Genomic DNA, 17,530 nt, shown 5'->3' with positions numbered 1-17,530 from the left:
GGAAAAGTAATGTTTATTTGCCATTTCCTAATAATCACTTCACATCTTAATTCATTTAACCATTTTTCTAGTTGATTTGAAGTCTTCTCTCGGTTTCGTCTGCGATAAAGATTTCCTTATTGCTCAACAGAATGTTTCTCATGTCATCCTGAAGTTGAGAGTAAGTTTTCCAACTTCCACCCATTTCAGTGGAAAAATTTCCTCTGGGAATATATTCAAAGGCTGATTCCATCGTTGTGTGGATGTGTATCATGTCATAAATCTCCTTCTTGAGGAATGGCTTAAGAATTGTGATGAGTCTCTGTGTAATCCTGTTACCATTGAGGAAATGAATGCCTTTTATGCGCACTGGAAGAATATCTTGGGCGAAGATCACAAATGTTCTCAGCGTCATTGGGTTGACGCGAATGAGATGTCCAAAGGTGAATCCTTGCATGTCCACACAGACCACGTGACCTGGGACGAAGCCTTCAGTCATATGCCAGTAATCAATGAGCATTGTCAATCTAAGAGAAACGACAGGAAGTCATTAAACATCGTGACTTGAGAGTTCGATCTGAGTAGGCTTTACGTTTTCATCGTGGCTGCCAAGTTGAATTTACTCGCACTTGAATCGACTACTTTCAGGAAAAACATTTTGCTGCCATCAGCAGTCGGTTCTGGACATGGAATTTGCACTCTGCAACAAGTGTATGATGTTCAATGTTAAATCTAACTGCATTTTTGTCTTATACTCACTGGCAATTAACTACGTTCTGCACTTCTGGTGCTTCTGCATCTCTGTTGGAAAACATTTTTGGATTGTTTGTCCGATATTTGAAGTAAATATCGATAATTTTCTTAGCATCGTTCACATTGTAGCGTCTTCCATGGAGAAAGAGAGCCGCTTCGTATTCTGCAAATGTGAAAATGTTGTAATTCTGCATTTCATCATCAAATTGAGCACTTTTGCACCTGTTATCATTGGTAGATGTGACTGATTATGAGTCCAATTAACAATTTCTTCCACATCTTTTCTCTTCAACTCTGGATATTGAAGGTAAGCTTCTTCCAGTGATGATGTCTTACCGACCTTGTACATGATAGAATTTAATATTCTACTTTTAGATCACATATAAACTTGGAATATGAGAAAAATCATTCACTTTCGCGTGAAGAAAGAATCGCGACTGATCGAGACTCTATCAATCATTATGGAGTTGTCTTGTATTAATCTAGGCGCTGCTTATCTCGGCATATTTTTTCCCCTTCCTATGTACAATCAGATTAATTAATCAGTTATCTACATTTTTGTTCAACTCTTCATTGGAGGGGCGCAATTTTTCTGAGAAAACACCCGCAGAGTGGCGCCACAATTCGCTCGCGAATGTCCGGAAGAAGGAGGAGAAGGAGAGTGTTTCCTTCCGGAGGCACGAGTGGCGCTGAGTGCAGCTCATCGATTTGTCATTGTCAGGTGGTGTGTTTGGAATTTTTTGCATTGCCGGAGTCGCGTGAGAAATTCTCGAAAAGGAATCGTGCGTGTGCCAAGCAATTGGCTGTGTCTTTTTCTGTTGAAAGGGTTTAATAAACGGCTTCAAAATTAATTACACAAAGTACCACAACGCCATGAGTTTATCGGCGGCGATCTCGAAGGTTGACACAAAACATTAGAAATGTCACAGTGATTTGCTCACAAAGCCCCCTTTACACTCTTATTTTAGCGAATTTGTGTGGTATTTCCCACTGTAGATAGATATTGCAAGTTGCTATGGCAAGCATCAGTTGTAAATTGGTACATTTTCACCTTTATTTTTATTATTTTCACACTCTTGTTTTTCTTCCGGTAGTGTGAGGTTATGTGTGCTGTGTGGCTTTTCCCCCTTTTGCAATGCTTTTTTCGCTTTGTTGCCATCCTCCTGCCCACTCCGGTGACCCGTTTTCACCGTCCGGAGCACGCGAGATGAGTGCCGAGCATGGCTTATGGTGAGAAAACCCCACTCCCGGACGATAAGACCAGATAACCTTGGGGAGCTTTCCTCCAGAGACAACAAGCTTTCCGAGCCGGTTTTTCGTATAATCGCCAGATTAGTTTTTATTTCCTCCAGCTTGAAATATCACCTCAATGCATGATGCCCGACCCTCTCAGTCTTGTCCAAGTCGCGCTCGCTGGCATTTCTCTGCTGAATCTTGCTTGTGAGAATCTTTAATTTCTGACTCTACTGACATCATGTCCAATTCGCAGCCGATACTCTACTCATACTGGCGTAGCTCCTGCTCCTGGCGTGTCCGGATAGCTCTCAATCTCAAGGAGATTCCCTACGATATAAAGCCCATCAGCCTGATCAAGGCGGGCGGAGAGCAACACTGCAATGAATACAGGTAAGCGACAGTTTCTGCTGAAAAGATGTCCTGGAAGGCTTATAGAGGATTCCGGGTGTTTATTAGTTGTGCGAATTGTGCGAAAAATTGCGTATTGTGCCAATATGATAACTCTATCTTTATGATTGGGAGATACAATGAGGTGTAAAATATCCAAATCAATTTTCAATATCAGTTCAGGGTCATTTTTGAAATTAGGGGAAAAGCGAGGCAGAAAAGTTGATGTTAAAAAGAGCATATCATTATGCACTATGAGAAGCTTCAACTCACAGAATTAGCATGATCTCAAAAAACGTATCTGTGAGGAAAACATATTTTATGGGGTAATAAAAGAAACGAGAAAAATATTAGCATTTCGAGGTGGAAATCTTTGTTCGTTATGATTTCTATGCAAAGCATGCTATTTTACGACTATCTTCTGGGTATCTAAATTAAGAATTCTTTATCTGAACTGTCTGAGCTTCTCAGAAATCTCTTTATGATGAATTCACGAGTGATAAATGTAGATTCTCTTAATTATCATAGTATTTGTATTGTGTTATGAGCACTGATAACATTTTTATGATGCCAATTAGCGAAATTTTGGCTTTAATCTCTCACAAAGTAAAAAAATCATGAAATTTAATAAGACTTGATGTCATTACTGACTTTTTCCTTATCTTTGCCAGGGAGGTGAATGCTATGGAACAAGTTCCAGCACTCCAGATAGGTAAGCAAGGAAGGATTTTGGGTGAAAATATTTGTGTTTGCCTGGGAAGAAATTGATGAAAGTGTTCGTTGAAATCCTTGTATTTATTCAATGAATGGCAACAGACAAGATTGTTTAGCACTGCTGAGCATCGTTGCCTATCCTGTTGGCGTCAACACCGAAGAGACTCGATGCTGTCAGGGCGCAATTCTGGAAATTGAGATTGGCGGTGCCCAATCCAGTGCGCATATGGCCCAGATAGTATTGAAGAGAGCTTTCCATGCGGAGAGTCTCACGATATTCCCATGTGATGAACAATTCGTAGCGGATTTGTTCTTCCCACATGATTGGATTCCAAGTTCCGATAGTGTAGAGCGTCTGCAGAAGCGTGAAAGTCGCCATTCTCTGGGCATAGTTCAGAGTACCGAAGTATCCGATTCCCAAGCCTTCTGTCTTGTCACCGTCAGCGAGGGTGGCACAGCGATTGAGTGTCTGTCCGGCTTCTGCTTCGCGTTCCACGAGCCTCTCGCTGAGGGCGATCAGGCAGGGATTCTGGTTTCCAATCTCCTGGGCGCGCTGGTTGATGGCATCTCGGGCAGATTGAGCGGCATCCTTGATGGACACAACAGACGCCCAGGCTCTGTCCAGGGACTCACGATTGAAGTCTGCAATCTCATCTGATGTAGACAGACGCTGGAGCCTGAAGAAGTAATTGAGATCGTAGTGGAAATCGGCAAAGTCGTTGTGGAACTGTCGCAGCTCTTGCGCAAATTCACTCTATAATGGCCAGGAAAAGGGCATTATAATTTGCTTCCTGGAAATAATGGTGTGTTGAAAATGGGGACTCACATTTGCCGCTGCAAAGGCGAAGAGCACCACAAAAGACAAGAAAACCTTCATCCTGGACAGAAACTTCCACCCTCAAAGAGACTGTGAACTCAAGTGAATGCCAAGGGAAGTTCGTGGGAAGTCATTGACAATTGCCATCTCTTAGTTAGTGAGATATTTGATAGTCTTTTATCAACTAACATTTCCTACACACTAATTGAATTGATGAGATTCTCACCCTTGATTGTCGGCAACATGAAGACCAAAAGTGATTGATTTTTCACCTCTTCTCAAATTAAATCGAACATCAAATGTTGATTTAAAAACGACCATTTATTTTTAGATGCATTTTTCTTGAATCCAAGCAATAATGGAATATTCCAGGACGAAATTAAATGGATATCTCTTAATGCCACGCAAAAGGGTTTAAGTTAATAGCCAGTAATCACATAGAGATTGTAATCTATTCCACTGTGTTTTTCCTCTTTATTCCATTTGGATAGATTTAAATGTTAAGCAAAAAACCGAATTGTAATCCTGACATGGCATGCAAAAGGGATGAATGGTTTTTATATGATGGAATTGCACTGCAATTATTCCATTAGAATCACTGAGAAATTTCCAATCAGTTGCACTATTTGCATGATACAATCGAGTTGCTAATTTGTGGAAATGCGTGTTGTCTTTGTGCAGCTTTGAAAGCTGTTTAATTGGATGAGAATTTGCTACACCAATTTACATATATGACAAACCATCGTTTCTGTCTCTTTTCTGTTTCTTCTGAATTGTGCTTAAAGTCACACTGAAAAATCATTTTTAACTCAAACACCAGTGAAATTACATGGAATATGTGTAGAATTGTCATATAATTTTACAAATTTCCCATAATAAAGACCGCCAAATGGGAAAAGTATGTTCTTTTCAATATTTCTTTCTTGTCTTTTCACTGGTTAAATCAATCGTCACATAGATGCAAAACAGAGTGAAAGCAAAGCGAGGATCAAAGACAATATTTTCTCTAATCATAACCCATTTATTTTATAATCTTTTTTTAAAATCACTTTTGGATGTTTCATTGTAAAAATCTACGAAGCGAGGAGGTATTATGCTGTGGCTCTCAAAGTGATCAGCAGTGGTCAATGTCGCTTCTAAGATTATTCACGTCGATGTTGTAAATGCTGGCGACGACCTGGAGGCAATTCTGCATGTTGAGATTGGCAGTGCCCTTGCCGGTGTCCAGCATGTCACGGTAGTAATTGATGTAGTACTCATCGCGGATGTTCTCGCGGTGATCCCAGTTCTCCTGGAGTTCGTAGATGATGTAGTCCTGATTCGTCACGGCGTTGTAGTGGCCGAGAGTGTACATGACGAGGAGCTGGAGGAAGTGGGACATGCGCTGGGCGTAGTTCACGTGGAGGAAGAAGCCGTAGTTCAGAGCGTGATCGTAGTCATTGTGGAGATTGCGCGCGCAGCCGCTGATCTTCTCGCCAGCCTCCTCCTCGAGATCCGCCAGTCGCTGACGGAGGCCAGCGATGCAGGGATTCTCACCCACATTGTTGGCATGGTAGTCGATGGCCTGTTCAGCACTCACTGTGATGAATCTGATGGCATTGACATCGTCCCACACTTGCTCAAGGGCCACACGGTTGGATTCACGGATGTTTTCGCTCACTAACACGCGTTGATCCCTCAGCCAGTAGTCCACCTCCAAGTGGTAGTCATCGAAGTCCGTGTGGAACTGCTCAATTTGCTGCGCGAATTGAGCCTGAAGGGAAAATCACGCTGAATTTTCTCACACTCTCTCTCTCTGTTAGAGGATCACTTGTTTACTCACCTGAGCGGATGCCACGGCCAGGGCGACGAAAACTGCGAGGACCTTCATGGTGGAGTCAAAGCAAGCGAGTATTCCTGCTCCAGTTCCTTCTCGGACGGTGGAAAAGCGGCGAATGTTGACAGATACGGTGCACAAGGTCTCATTTTATTGAATGAACGAGAGGGAGAGTGTATCTCTGGAAGGGAAATCACCCATGTTCAATCAGGCCGATAAGGGTGGGCTCCTTCGATTAATTACCCAACCAATTCCTGTTGCTGAGTTCTCTGCTCAGCCACCTGCGAACTCAGGTGGCCAATTTTGAGCAATCACAACAAGAATCTACCATATTTTCATGAACACGCGCACGGGCATGAATGAAAACTTTCCTAATCACTTCTCTTCAATTAACTCACATTGGCAGATGGACACACGCTGATTGAGTCGCTGTCGATAATGCACTATCTGGAGGAAACTCGTCCGCAGAGACCACTTCTGCCTCAGGATGTTCACAAGAGGGCGAAGGTGCGCGAGATTTGTGAGGTGGTGGCGTCGGGCATTCAGCCGCTGCAGAATCTCGTCGTGCTGATCCATGTTGGCGAGGAGAAGAAGAAGGAATGGGCACAACACTGGATCACTCGTGGCTTCCGGGCCATCGAGAAGCTGCTCTCGACGTCTGCTGGGAAGTTCTGCGTAGGTGATGAGATCACGATGGCAGATTGCTGTTTGGTACCTCAAGTCTTCAATGCTAGACGGTGAGTGTGCGCATGTTTTAACTTAAAGACGCGCTATTCTTACCACTTTTGCTTGGTATTCTCTCTCAGATTCCATGTGGATCTTAGACCTTATCCCATCATTTTGCGCATCGATCGCGAATTGGAGAGTCATCCGGCTTTTAGGGCTGCTCATCCATCCAATCAACCCGATTGTCCTCCGGAGGCCGCCAAATAAATCCACACACGCACGCACCAAACAAATTCAGGTTCAAAATGACACTCAAACTATTCTCTGTTTTTGTCTCTTTGCCAACAGAGTTTTTTTCTGCGCACTCTAATGCGATCAGAGTTGATAAAAGACATTCTAGGGTGGTGTTCTGAGAGTTGCCATCATGATTTATTGCCAGCCTTCTTTTTTTTACATCTTCCATTGAGACTATATTTTGTAAAAGTAATATTTTGACGGTGATTCGCTGAACTATTTTCAGACTGTATGATTGCATTTTCTCATGATGAATATTGTACAATTTCGACGTGGTATTTTAGAAATACCGTAAGATTCACTTTTATGAACATTTGTGCGGAGATTTTTTGCATTTCTCGTTGGCTTTTCAAAGAGAAACAGAGAATAAATCTTGAGCATTTAAATGATTCTTTTCCCATTTAGATTTTGAATAAAAAGTGACATATTTTAAGAAGAAGAAAAAAAAAAGAATTAAAACTACAAAAAATTGCAGAAGATAAGAAAGAAAACGAAGTAATTAGTAGTAAATAGATTTATAAGACAAAAAGAACAAATATTTAGCATATATTTTCGATACCAGATTACCATAAAGATGAAGAAAAACAAAACAGATATACAGTGAAGGCATCAATGCTTGTGTTTTTTTGCTACTCCGAAAAGTCACTTTTCGAAGATTAAAGAATTTATTGGATTCTCGTATGTAATTTGTGTAGAAGAGTCTAACTTGGTAATTTAATTAGGAAGGAAACTAATATTACGTTTTAATCTCATTAAAAAATTATGCGCTATTTTTTTTCAACAAACTTCCAAACGCTGAAAAATCAGAAGGAACAAACACGACAGTGGAAAATTTTTAATATGGTTACCGGAGTGTAAGTGTTAGGAAACTGTATTATAAAAAGTATAATATTTGCTAATGAGTACGATGCAAAGTGAAATTCCTCTTCAAGAGAGGATGATTTTTTTATTTTTGTGAGACTAACTTTTGAGGATAACTTGTAAGTGTATTTCAGGAAGGAGGAAAAATTATTTCTTAAGATTCAACATTTTCTGGTCAAAAGAGTCATTTTTTTTAATCATTTGTGCATTCTTGCAAATCGTTCAAAGGCTTTTTGAATATCTATTCTTCAAGGCAATCTGAATTGCAGTTGTGAGAATGAATTTTTATTGGCACTAGTCTTTTATTCAAGATGCTATATTAAGATTTCTATTATATATTACTTACAATTTGTGCCATACGTTTTCTTGTCAGTTTTTTTGTCTCGATAATTTCACTAAATACCAAATAATGTCTAGGTAGTTTTAATAAATAATTTGCTTCTAGATTTTTTGATTTTCGAAACTGCATTTTATTGATGAATTCGCATTCCAAGCTTTTTAACAATCAATGGTGAAAAGAAGGTGAAAAACACGAAAAACGATGGTATATTTTATCTAATATTGAGTGTTTCTGTTTGATAAGATCAATATATTTGTCACGATAAAGAGTAATATTGATGATAATACTGATAAGGAATAAAAAGTGTGTAATTAAATATGAGCTAGAGTTTTGATCACTACTTCTTTCAATTTTCATCGCTTTCGCGGTAAAAGCACGTGTTGTGAAAATTTAATAGCTTTCCCATGTTGTAATTTGCACCCTTGCGCACTATCGCGCGCCGATAAGATAGTCACAAACTGTGTGGTAATTGGTGCAAAATATAGTAGCTTCCCTTCTCGGAATTACTGTAAGGATATGTCTAATCACGCGCTCCATAAATGGCACAATATTTATTTATAATCAATCCGCTTGAGCGCTGCGAGTGGCAAACTTTCATCCTGTTGTAATCATTTGCTGTTAGGAATGTGTGCTGTTACATGATGAGCAGCGATATCTCATCGAAGTCCAACTTCTATCATCTCTCACGATCGACAGTTGGCTAATTAAAAGAGTGAATTTATATTGGAGTGCCGCGGTTGCGTAACACTTTCGAAAATTCAACTCGATTGCTTTTTGATGTCCCCTCAATGAATTTCATTTGAATGTAATTTAGAATTTCGTTGTAGTCAAAGGCGAGTGAAAACAAATCAATTCACATTGAGGAGCTTCTCCTCAATGTGTGGACGAACGGAACGGAGAAGAAGTCTCTCAAGGTCTCTCGCACGATATTTTAACCATGCTTTTGAGCCACTCTCCAACTCCCATTGGACTTTTATCTCCACAATGTGTCCCCATTTTACTCCGGACCCCAAACGTGAAATGGGTGTATTATGATAAAAAGCACCAACATAAAGAGTATTAATTTATTTCTCATCCACCATCATCTCTTCGACACACTTGTGCTCGGGTGAGCCGTAATGAAGGAGCATTATTTCAGCCTAATGGCCATGTACATCTCAAGTTCTTGCCATGGGAAACTCACGCAATATTGATTTTCAGTCTTTTATCTATGACGGGCAATTTTCATCCAAATAGCATTCATCACCGAGCCACGCAATTGTTGACATACCCATCGAGGGAATTGTTTACTTGTCGAAAAATCCCTTTCACATTGCAGATATACCTTCTTGACTTTTCGACAAGCATGTCCCACTTTTATTTATTTACCCCAAAGATTGTGAGCATGATTATTGATTGATTTTCTTTTCTCATCCCCTCAAAGAAGTCAGACTCATATTTCACGTGATTTATAGCGGCTGAATTCATCACGTTTTTACGATGCGACTTTAAATTCCCCAACTTTAATAAAAAGCGATAAATTTGACGGAAATCATGGAACCAGTGGAACCAAAAAAATGTGCATGGATAAGTGTTGAAATTCTTGGGGAGCGCGGAGTTTGTGAAGCTGTGTTTGTTCAAATTCTTCAGCGTCGCATCTCTATTAGAATTATTTAAACAAACAAAATAAGAGCCAATCTTGGGCCGGGCAAAGAGGGTAATGATCTGAGGCAGAGACCAACACAGCTCCTTCTTTCACGTTTATCGCGATTGTCCATACTTTAGAGAGTGTTGGATTTCACGACACTGTTCAATTCGTCATCGGACGACAAGAGAATTTGTGGAGAAGAGTTAAAGCACAAATGGAGTTGAAGAAAAGTGATAGTTTTTTTTCTTCTTATAAAGCGAAATAGCTTTTCTTTTAAGAAATTAAATGAAATTCCTAATGAGATTTCTTCTTTATCCCAAACTATTCATGAAGATTGAAAATAAAATATTTCTTGCCGTAGAAAAGTCCGCATTAAAAGTTTTTCAGTAGAAAAAACCAATTATCTGACCATTCAAAGACATCCAGGCTTATTATTCAACACTAATATGGTTCTCTTTTGGAGCGTCAGCGATAACGAGGCTTTATGCACTGAAATATTATAGCTCTTGTGCCACAGCTATTGCATGCGAGAGTGTTGAGAAATCACAGAATACTTGGAGAGGAATGTTTATCCTCCAAGTAAAATCACTCCTTATCAGTTCTTCCTCCGAGTGTATTGAAATGCGCGAGGGATTTTTTGAAATAAGTGGTGGAAAACAAACTGCTATCGACGTTCAACCCATAAATGGGAGGTTTTTCACTCATCATTTCTGTCGGCCGCTGCCAATGAATGCCTCGCAAGTCGAATGCCCCGATAGAGTGTACACAGTACATGTGTAATCTCTTGGTGAGGAGACAGAGAGGAAATGAAATATTAATATATTCGGGGTGAAAGGTTAACTGAACGGGGTTCATTTTACTCACAAACTTGCAACTAATCTACACAATGGAAATAGAATGTCATATTATTCTTTTTCCACTTTATCACCAGTCAAATGCTGATGTTGATCAACAACTTGTGATTAGTGGGAAGTATTTTTTTTTCTTCTCTCCCGCATGTGTGTGTGTTGTGTTGAGGCCGAAGAAGGGTGAAAACCACGGACAATTGCGGCCCAATTCTGTGCCGTACTTCCGTTAAAAAAAAAAGACGACAGAAAAAATAACTCCACATGATAAGTATTCGTGGCTGATTTTTGTGGCGAAGAAGACGAACAAATTATACTCTATCGTTTGAGTCTCTCCCCCGGCCATCGTCTCAAGTAGCAATTCATTTTTCTTATCAATTGCCGATACGGGTGTATTTGTGTTTGCTTAAGTACACAAAGTTTATCGTGCTGGATGAAACAAAAAAGCCCCAGCATTCCTCACCTCGTGGGCCCTCTGCCCAATGCCCGGAGAGAGTCTTCAGTGTGTGTGTGTGTGTGTGCGAGAAGAGGGCGCGCGATAAAAATCGCCTCATACTCAAATTACTAATGAACCATCCAACATTTCAGTCTTCCACACATTGCAAGTGGTGAGGAGTCGTTATAACGAAGACAACGTGGAAAAAGACGAAAATGCTTTTGATATGAGAAACGCAGGCAACAATCATGGAAATAATTATACAGACATGAGGCAATTGAGCGACTAAACGCCTCGTTACCAATGCTTCAGTCTCTATGCATTGCAAAATTACTCAAATGTAATAAGGTGCGTTTTTTCTCAATTGCACTGCTTGTCGATATAATTCACGGTTAAGAGATGTTTTCTTGCTTGAGAACCATTAAACGCTTCTTAGTCGTGAACTGCAAAGTATTTACATCATGTGTTAAAATAATCACTTTGGCATATTTTATACTGCAATACAAGTGATTATATTGTTTTATGAATTTTTGAGAAGACTCAGCTTCCGACGCCGTGGCTTTTAAAATCTGCAACTTCCTCAAAATTATGATGTATTTTTAATAATACTGTACAACTTCTGGCTATGGCTGAAAATGTTTGCTCATTACGAAAGTTTAGTAATTGTCGAAATTGAAACCTTTGGTAACTTTTAGGTCTAAAATTTCAGTGTCAAGTAAATCCATTAAAAAGTCATTAAATGCCGTCTCGGAATAACTTTCCCATGATAATAAGGCATTGTCAGCAGAAACTTCGGCACAAGTATTAATAAAATATGATTGTGCATTTTATCATATATAGAATTTGCATGATGCACGCTGGACTTGGATTGCATTGCAATAAATCTCCCCTGTGGTCACATAAATATCACGCCAACTGTGAGTGTGACTCCAGCGACGCCCCTAGAAGTCCATATTGTGACCTTATTTCTCGCCTAGCGTCCTCTCGGAATTCCTCTCCGACTGACAGGGCCCGAGGATGGGTCTCTCTGGACAATAGCGATAGGGTTTGCTGGAATGTTTAGTGCACAAAGGCTAAAAGCAAATTTTTATTGATTTAAGCAAATTGGGTTATTCATTGCGAGAGTGAAACAAGCATATGCTTCACTGTGTTGGCTAAATCTAGGTTTTGGCAGTCAGCTGATGGTATATAAGAAAGCTGTGACGCACACACATATACTATGGCCTCAACCAGGGCAGGGCAACTCCAAATGCTTTACGCCACGCGGCAGAATGTTGAGAATGTCCGGCTATTGTTGTTGAGCGAAGAAATTGTGTAATGAACCATTGAAGTTGATTGGCAAACAGAAATCGCTCTCTTGTCTTATTCCTCTACAAAGCACCGCCCATTCCGAAGCTCCGCCTTCTTCTATAAACAATTTTGACTCTCCCTATTTTTTCTCACGTTTTTCTTTGAGGTCTTTCTTTATTTACTCAAGTTCCTGTAACAGTGAACAAATGAACTAATAATTTTACTCCGTGCCAGGATATTAGTGCTATTTATTTACATTTTGCTCTTAAATCCAACGGTTTGAGCTATTTTGTAATGGAAGTGTGAATGTTCAAAGGAAATAATATTGGCCTAGCCATGATTCAAAGTCTGACCGCGAATGGACTACTATCTTCAGCATGGAGCTTTGCCTCTGTCACAGGTTGGCCATCCCTGAGTGCGCATAATCAAAACAACCTTGTCATTGTGTTGTCTCGCTCTTGCGCCGTTTTCGCTCAGTGGTTTTTCTGTGCCACACTTCACTTCATTGCTCGCCCGCTGAATCGCAGTTCGCAGTTCAGTTTCGTCGTTAGCTCGCGCGCGCGGTTCTGCGTTTTGTCCAACCACAAAAATAGGCGATAACTCATCACCATTCTCTTTCACATTTACAACTCTTTCACATACATCCTCCCTCTCTTCTTTCGCCACGACCACTCTGTGTGAAAGACAGTTCCCTCCCGGAGCGGCCACCTCAGTTTTTGGACACTCTTCACACCATCATCCGAGTTGGGCGTATTTTGTTGTAAAGAGAAAGATATAAAGACAGTTTTCACCGTTTTAAGTGTGTTGCAGACTTGAGAGAATACTGATTGTTGAATCTGTGCAACTGTTTCAAAAGTTCTTACATGTCGTACTGTATGACGTAAGAGAGAAAAAAGACATACTGGAGATAGAACGTCCTTCTGTGTGTCAATATTGTTGATTCTTTCTTTGGTTTCTGTTCAAATCACCTTACTCACTGTCGGATATCGGAGGGAAAGGAGGATAAGATCGAAATATCGCGTGTGTGATCGACTGAGAACATTCAACATCATCGAACATCGACATTCATAGAGCACTGAGTTGTTTCTCTTGTTTTTTTCCGTTTTCGTCTTTTTTATTGCCCTAAACTTTGACATTTTTCCTCCGCTGAAAGGAGAGAAGAAAGAAGGAAAAATTTTTGTTTTAAATTCTCTGAGATATTACATTATCGACACGCTTGCGCATTTGAACGTTTGAGTCCGTCACAGAAGGCCCCCACCTCACCAATCCAACCACACACGCATAGATATTGTCAGAGAGCACAAGCAAATACACGGCGAGAGAGAGAGAAGAATATGTTCATCTAGTGCTCTAGCAAAGATGGCCGCCGACGCTGGAATGGATACATGCCCGAGTCCAGAGATTGCGGACTCCAGGAAGAGGCCCCTCGACGGAGACAGCGAAAACGGAAATACCAAGAGGTCACACTTTAGCACGGGTGAGTGATACATTGTGACGCCCCATGTCCCATTCATTGATGTTGCTGATGGAGGGCGCATATCCTCTCTTTTTTTTATTCTTTTGCCGCAAATCATTCCTCGACGGCCCACAATGTGACATTTGACCAAAAAGCTATACTTTCAAAAATTGGGTTAACCACCATTCCGTACACATAGCTCTATCTCGCTCACTCTATCCCCACTCCCTCACTATATCGCATTATCGTACACACGTTAATTGTATTTATTACGTACGACATCCACCACATACGCATTCCTTCGCGCGGGACGGCGAGAGGGGAAGAGGTGGCAAAGAAAAGCGATTAACAGAGTTTGTAGTATGTATCTTTCGCATTTACCATTCCTCGTCAGCATATTTTGGGGTGCTCTTGGAGCGCCTTTGCATTGAAACTGATCCGGAAGAGTTGTATCATCTTGCCACATAATCGCACACCATTTCAAATCACCAGATGAATAATGTTGGAAAGAGAGACAAGATGAGTTTAAACCTCAAAATTCTCTCTTCCAAATGTCCCAGCATATTTCTTCAGCAACTGACATTTTTTCCCCCACTAAAAGAACAACATTCATGCTTCACTGATGGGGTCTCCACATTTGGGGCGGAAGTGGGACCGCGCTATCGCGATAGAGCGCAGAGAGGCATTGTGAGATTGAAAAGTGAGGTTAGGTGGCGGTATCTCTGTCTCGCTCGCGGGTGATTTGAGCGCCAGGAGCGCGCATTTTTGGCGGCAAAGGCACTGCAACGGAGTGGTGATGACCCCCTGACGTGAGCTATGGTGTCGCAGTGTGGCGAAAAGGACACGGAAGTGGTTAGAGGACAAAAGCGCGCCAAAGGTGGCTAAAACTGTTATGTGCGGCGCAAGTGTGGTGCAGTAGAGACCAGTGAGGCATTCTTGCACTATAGCCAAAAATTGTGTGTTCTCACATATATAGGGATGACATGCGAGGTACAAATTTCTCTGAAACAATATTTAGATGCACTGGTGGAGGAGTGAGTCTGGGTGCAGTATAAATGCAGTTGCGCAGATTGGAGAACGGGCCGCGCGAAAAGTGCTCCCAGGAACTGGCTAGTGTGAGTCCTTGTGGACCTCTGTGCGTCCTGACACAGTGTCAGCATATCAGCGTTCATATATGATATGTTTTTCTGCTGGCACAATGCAGTGAAAAGTGTGACCTATTCTGGACGAGAGTGAATGAAGTGTAATCGAGTGCTTCCAATTAGTATCAATTGCTGAGAAACCCGCAAGTGGTTGAGGCATTTTAATTTCCTCCATCTCACTTGTTTCGCTATAGTCGTCTCGCGCCTTTGGCCGCGGGGGATGGGCGGCGTGGAGGTGGTCAGTTGCGCCAAGTGAGTGTGAGTGTGATTTGGTGAGTGTTGGGATGAAAGAGTGAATTGTGGGGACCAACACGGATCTTATGTAACAGCCACTATTCGGTGTAATTTCAATACCAAATACGACATTTTCAGCCACAGTCGCATGACTCAGGGGATTCAGTGGCTCCTGGCGTGACCTAGAAGAGTGTCCCCTGTCATAAAGTATATCCAATTTCCCTCTAAATTCTACATCATCACGAGCCAGAGTCTCTGGACTTTTCGCTGCCAACTCCACTATATGGCATGATCTCCTTCTGTCTCTGTGTGCGACCGTGAGCCTCGATGATTTACTGTGCTCAAGTGGAGCTCACGTATGAGCATAATGTGTATTTATTTTTCTGGGGAATTGCCCCAAGTCACTCTATTGATAATTGGGTAGATATTTTTATCCTCGGTCTTATCGCGTCAGTGATAAGCCCTTTGAGTTTCCCACAGAATAATAGCACAGAATTACTGTGGAATGAGCTGTTCAGTCTCTTTTCACTAATCTGGGCCTTCTTTCAAACTATTTAGGTTAGCGCAAGGGCGTAGGGAGAGAGTGAGGAACTAGGCCACAAGAGCTTTCCTTCCACTAAAATCGATGAAGAGAAATATGAAAATTTAAGAATCATAAGTGAAATACTTTGATTCAATTAGAACTTTGCAAATAAAAAGTCTGAAATCATGTGATTGTTAATTGTTAGTTGTTGTCTCTGAGCTTCTTTTCGTTCTAGCAGCGCCCTTGGATATTTGCTTTTCTTTTCTCTTAAATGAAATGTGAACATAAAAAAGAACGCTCTAGAGTAACTACTAAAAGAGTTGAGAAGGATTTCAGAAACTTGTAACAATTTAATTATGAGCATTTTCCGCATATATTTGAAGAAAAGAAGCTCAGCTAGGAAATGAAGAAACTTTTAAGCGTAGACTTGCATTATACAAATTCAATTAGGAGAGCAAAACTCTGTTGAATATATTCTTCAGCAACATTATAATCACTTTTGGCAACGACCAACTAAATATTTACTGAATTTTCTCAGAGTCAAATTTCAACGTTTGGAGGGATTCATTAGAGACCACTTCCATAATGCATTAGAATAAATGTGAAGATTGAGCAATAAAGTTTTCAATGCTAAAACCACCACACACTTTGCCTAAAAAAGCGCAATATGCGCGTTGAAATTGAAAGAGAAACGAACCACGAAAAACATGGCTTGTAGGTCAGCCTTGGAAGAGTACAAAAAACACTCACACACACACGCAGAGACACCAATGTGTGCATTGTAAAAAACGTGTAGAATTGAAAATAATCACATTAATAATCATTTTTAACAGTAGTTGAACTTCATAATTATTGCGCGGTACATTATGTAATTTCCCAATGATTTTTTTTTGCCTCTCCGCGGCTTCCTCGGCGCTGTGAGGGCACCAGTGGGTAAAAAGAGACATTGGCTGAAAAATATTCACATGACTTTCATGGTATTTGTGACAGTTTCACAATTTTTCACATTTTCTTGCAAAATCACGCTGCTGGTGGAGAGGAAATGTGTGGTCTGGCAGAGAATAACTCAATATTGAAGGCCTGTGGAAATTTGTGATTAGTTCTATAGCACACAAGTTTTTCGTGAGCTCGCCTGTCTGTCTATAGTGTATTTCCCAGTGCTCGTCTTTGTTCCATTTTCAACGCCTCATCCCCGCGCGCCCACCCGCCCGCTATCAATATAAATTTTCTCTCAATTTCACTGGCAATATTTTCCTAGTTTGAATTTCAAGGGGCACGTTTCTACACCCGGGTCTTATTCATGAGTTCAATTGTGTGTACGTGGTTTGCCACGTTGAGGAGTTTCATGCGCTCAATTTTCCAACTACACACAATCCCTTATCAGTTTTCTATTTTCTCCCAAGTGTATTGAAGGCATTTCTCAAGTTGTGGTTGGCGTGGCTGTGAGAAAAATGTTGGGGAAGTGTTTTTCGCTGTAAATACTCTTTGAATGATTGTGGTTTTTCCTGTAATTGTAAATCAAAAAGTAAGTGACATAAAACATGAGGTATCGAACAAACTCTGCCCGCCGAGTTTATTGATAAATTCCATAATTATGAAATATGACGATAAGAGTGTGTTTAACTTGCAGAAGACATTATTCTTGAAATATATCAAGTTTCTAAGCATAATAAAATGCATTGTCAAGGTGGGGATTAAATGATAACAATGTGACTCTATTGTATATTCTTCGGTTGGCCTTTTATTTTCTCAGTACGATGCTCCCAAATATTGAGTGCTGAAGTGTGACGGTATTGAAAAATTAATAAACTGATAAAGTGTGTTTTTCACCTGACGTGTGGTCTCTTCAATCAATATGCGCGGCATAAGGAATCGATAACATACACCTTAAAGTACCAACAGAGCAATTTGTTACCACAAAAGTCAGTCTATCTAGATATTAAACACCTCAGGTATTCGATATTGAGGCCAAAAAATAAAAGTGTGGAGGAACCAGAAACTGAGCACGGAACGAAGATCTAGTGAAAATGTGGGCGGGAAAATTCAGTGATGGAGAAAAAACGTGCGAGTGTATAAGGAAAAAATAACAGTCTAAAAATATTTATCATATTGTT

General features: G+C 40.6%; 3 protein-coding genes across 21 annotated transcripts in view; 2 read left to right on the top strand and 1 right to left on the bottom strand.

Moving 5' to 3' along the window:
• Positions 1–2: 2 nt before the first annotated feature.
• On the bottom strand, positions 3–1,231 carry LOC132258828 (clavesin-2-like). Its single transcript, XM_059756320.1, has 4 exons — positions 955–1,231; positions 739–895; positions 572–679; positions 3–506 (listed from the first exon to the last, which is right to left on the bottom strand). Exons 1-4 carry the CDS (start codon positions 1,079–1,081, stop codon positions 68–70), a joined length of 831 nt encoding a protein of 276 aa, XP_059612303.1. The 5' UTR covers positions 1,082–1,231; the 3' UTR covers positions 3–67.
• Positions 1,232–1,425: 194 nt separating this feature from the next.
• LOC132258829 (probable maleylacetoacetate isomerase 2) lies at positions 1,426–8,178 on the top strand. 4 transcript variants are annotated; one of them, XM_059756324.1, is made up of 6 exons: positions 1,426–1,632; positions 1,701–1,771; positions 2,222–2,358; positions 3,027–3,067; positions 6,109–6,439; positions 6,509–8,178. In XM_059756324.1, exons 2-6 carry the CDS (start codon positions 1,748–1,750, stop codon positions 6,633–6,635), a joined length of 660 nt encoding a protein of 219 aa, XP_059612307.1. In that variant the 5' UTR covers positions 1,426–1,632; positions 1,701–1,747; the 3' UTR covers positions 6,636–8,178. The 4 variants fall into 4 exon arrangements, with proteins under 4 accessions (XP_059612307.1, XP_059612305.1, XP_059612306.1 ...); XM_059756322.1 differs by lacking the exon at positions 1,701–1,771; XM_059756323.1 differs by having other exon boundaries at positions 1,426–1,771.
• Positions 8,179–12,611: 4,433 nt separating this feature from the next.
• LOC132258286 (RNA-binding protein Pasilla) overlaps positions 12,612–17,530 on the top strand; it is a 37,118-nt gene continuing 32,199 nt past the window's right edge. For 2 of the 16 annotated variants that reach the window (XM_059755535.1, XM_059755534.1), the window contains exon 1: positions 12,612–13,538. In XM_059755535.1, coding sequence (XP_059611518.1) covers positions 13,421–13,538 — 118 coding nt within the window. In that variant the 5' untranslated portion in view covers positions 12,612–13,420. The other 14 variants (XM_059755531.1, XM_059755520.1, XM_059755528.1 and 11 more) reach the window with 13 other exon arrangements.

Source organism: Phlebotomus argentipes, unplaced genomic scaffold (genome assembly GCF_947086385.1).
Source record: "Phlebotomus argentipes unplaced genomic scaffold, Phlebotomus argentipes genome assembly scaffold_4, whole genome shotgun sequence".
Taxonomy (NCBI): domain Eukaryota; kingdom Metazoa; phylum Arthropoda; class Insecta; order Diptera; family Psychodidae; genus Phlebotomus; species Phlebotomus argentipes.
This window is presented reverse-complemented; position numbering and strand designations above follow the sequence as displayed.

Bases quoted from the DNA above. Each gene is read 5' to 3' on its own strand.
- LOC132258828 (XM_059756320.1), bottom strand. From the start codon at position 1,081: ATGTACAAGGTCGGTAAGACATCATCACTGGAAGAAGCTTACCTTCAA. The intron at 896-954 runs GTGCAAAAGTGC...TCACATTTGCAG, and splicing joins ACATCTACCAATGATAACAG to AATACGAAGCGGCTCTCTTT. The intron at 680-738 runs GTGAGTATAAGA...CACTTGTTGCAG, and splicing joins CAGAACGTAGTTAATTGCCA to AGTGCAAATTCCATGTCCAG.
- LOC132258829 (XM_059756322.1), top strand. From the start codon at position 1,606: ATGAGTTTATCGGCGGCGATCTCGAAG. The intron at 1,633-2,221 runs GTTGACACAAAA...TCCAATTCGCAG, and splicing joins TATCGGCGGCGATCTCGAAG to CCGATACTCTACTCATACTG. The intron at 2,359-3,026 runs GTAAGCGACAGT...TATCTTTGCCAG, and splicing joins CAACACTGCAATGAATACAG to GGAGGTGAATGCTATGGAAC.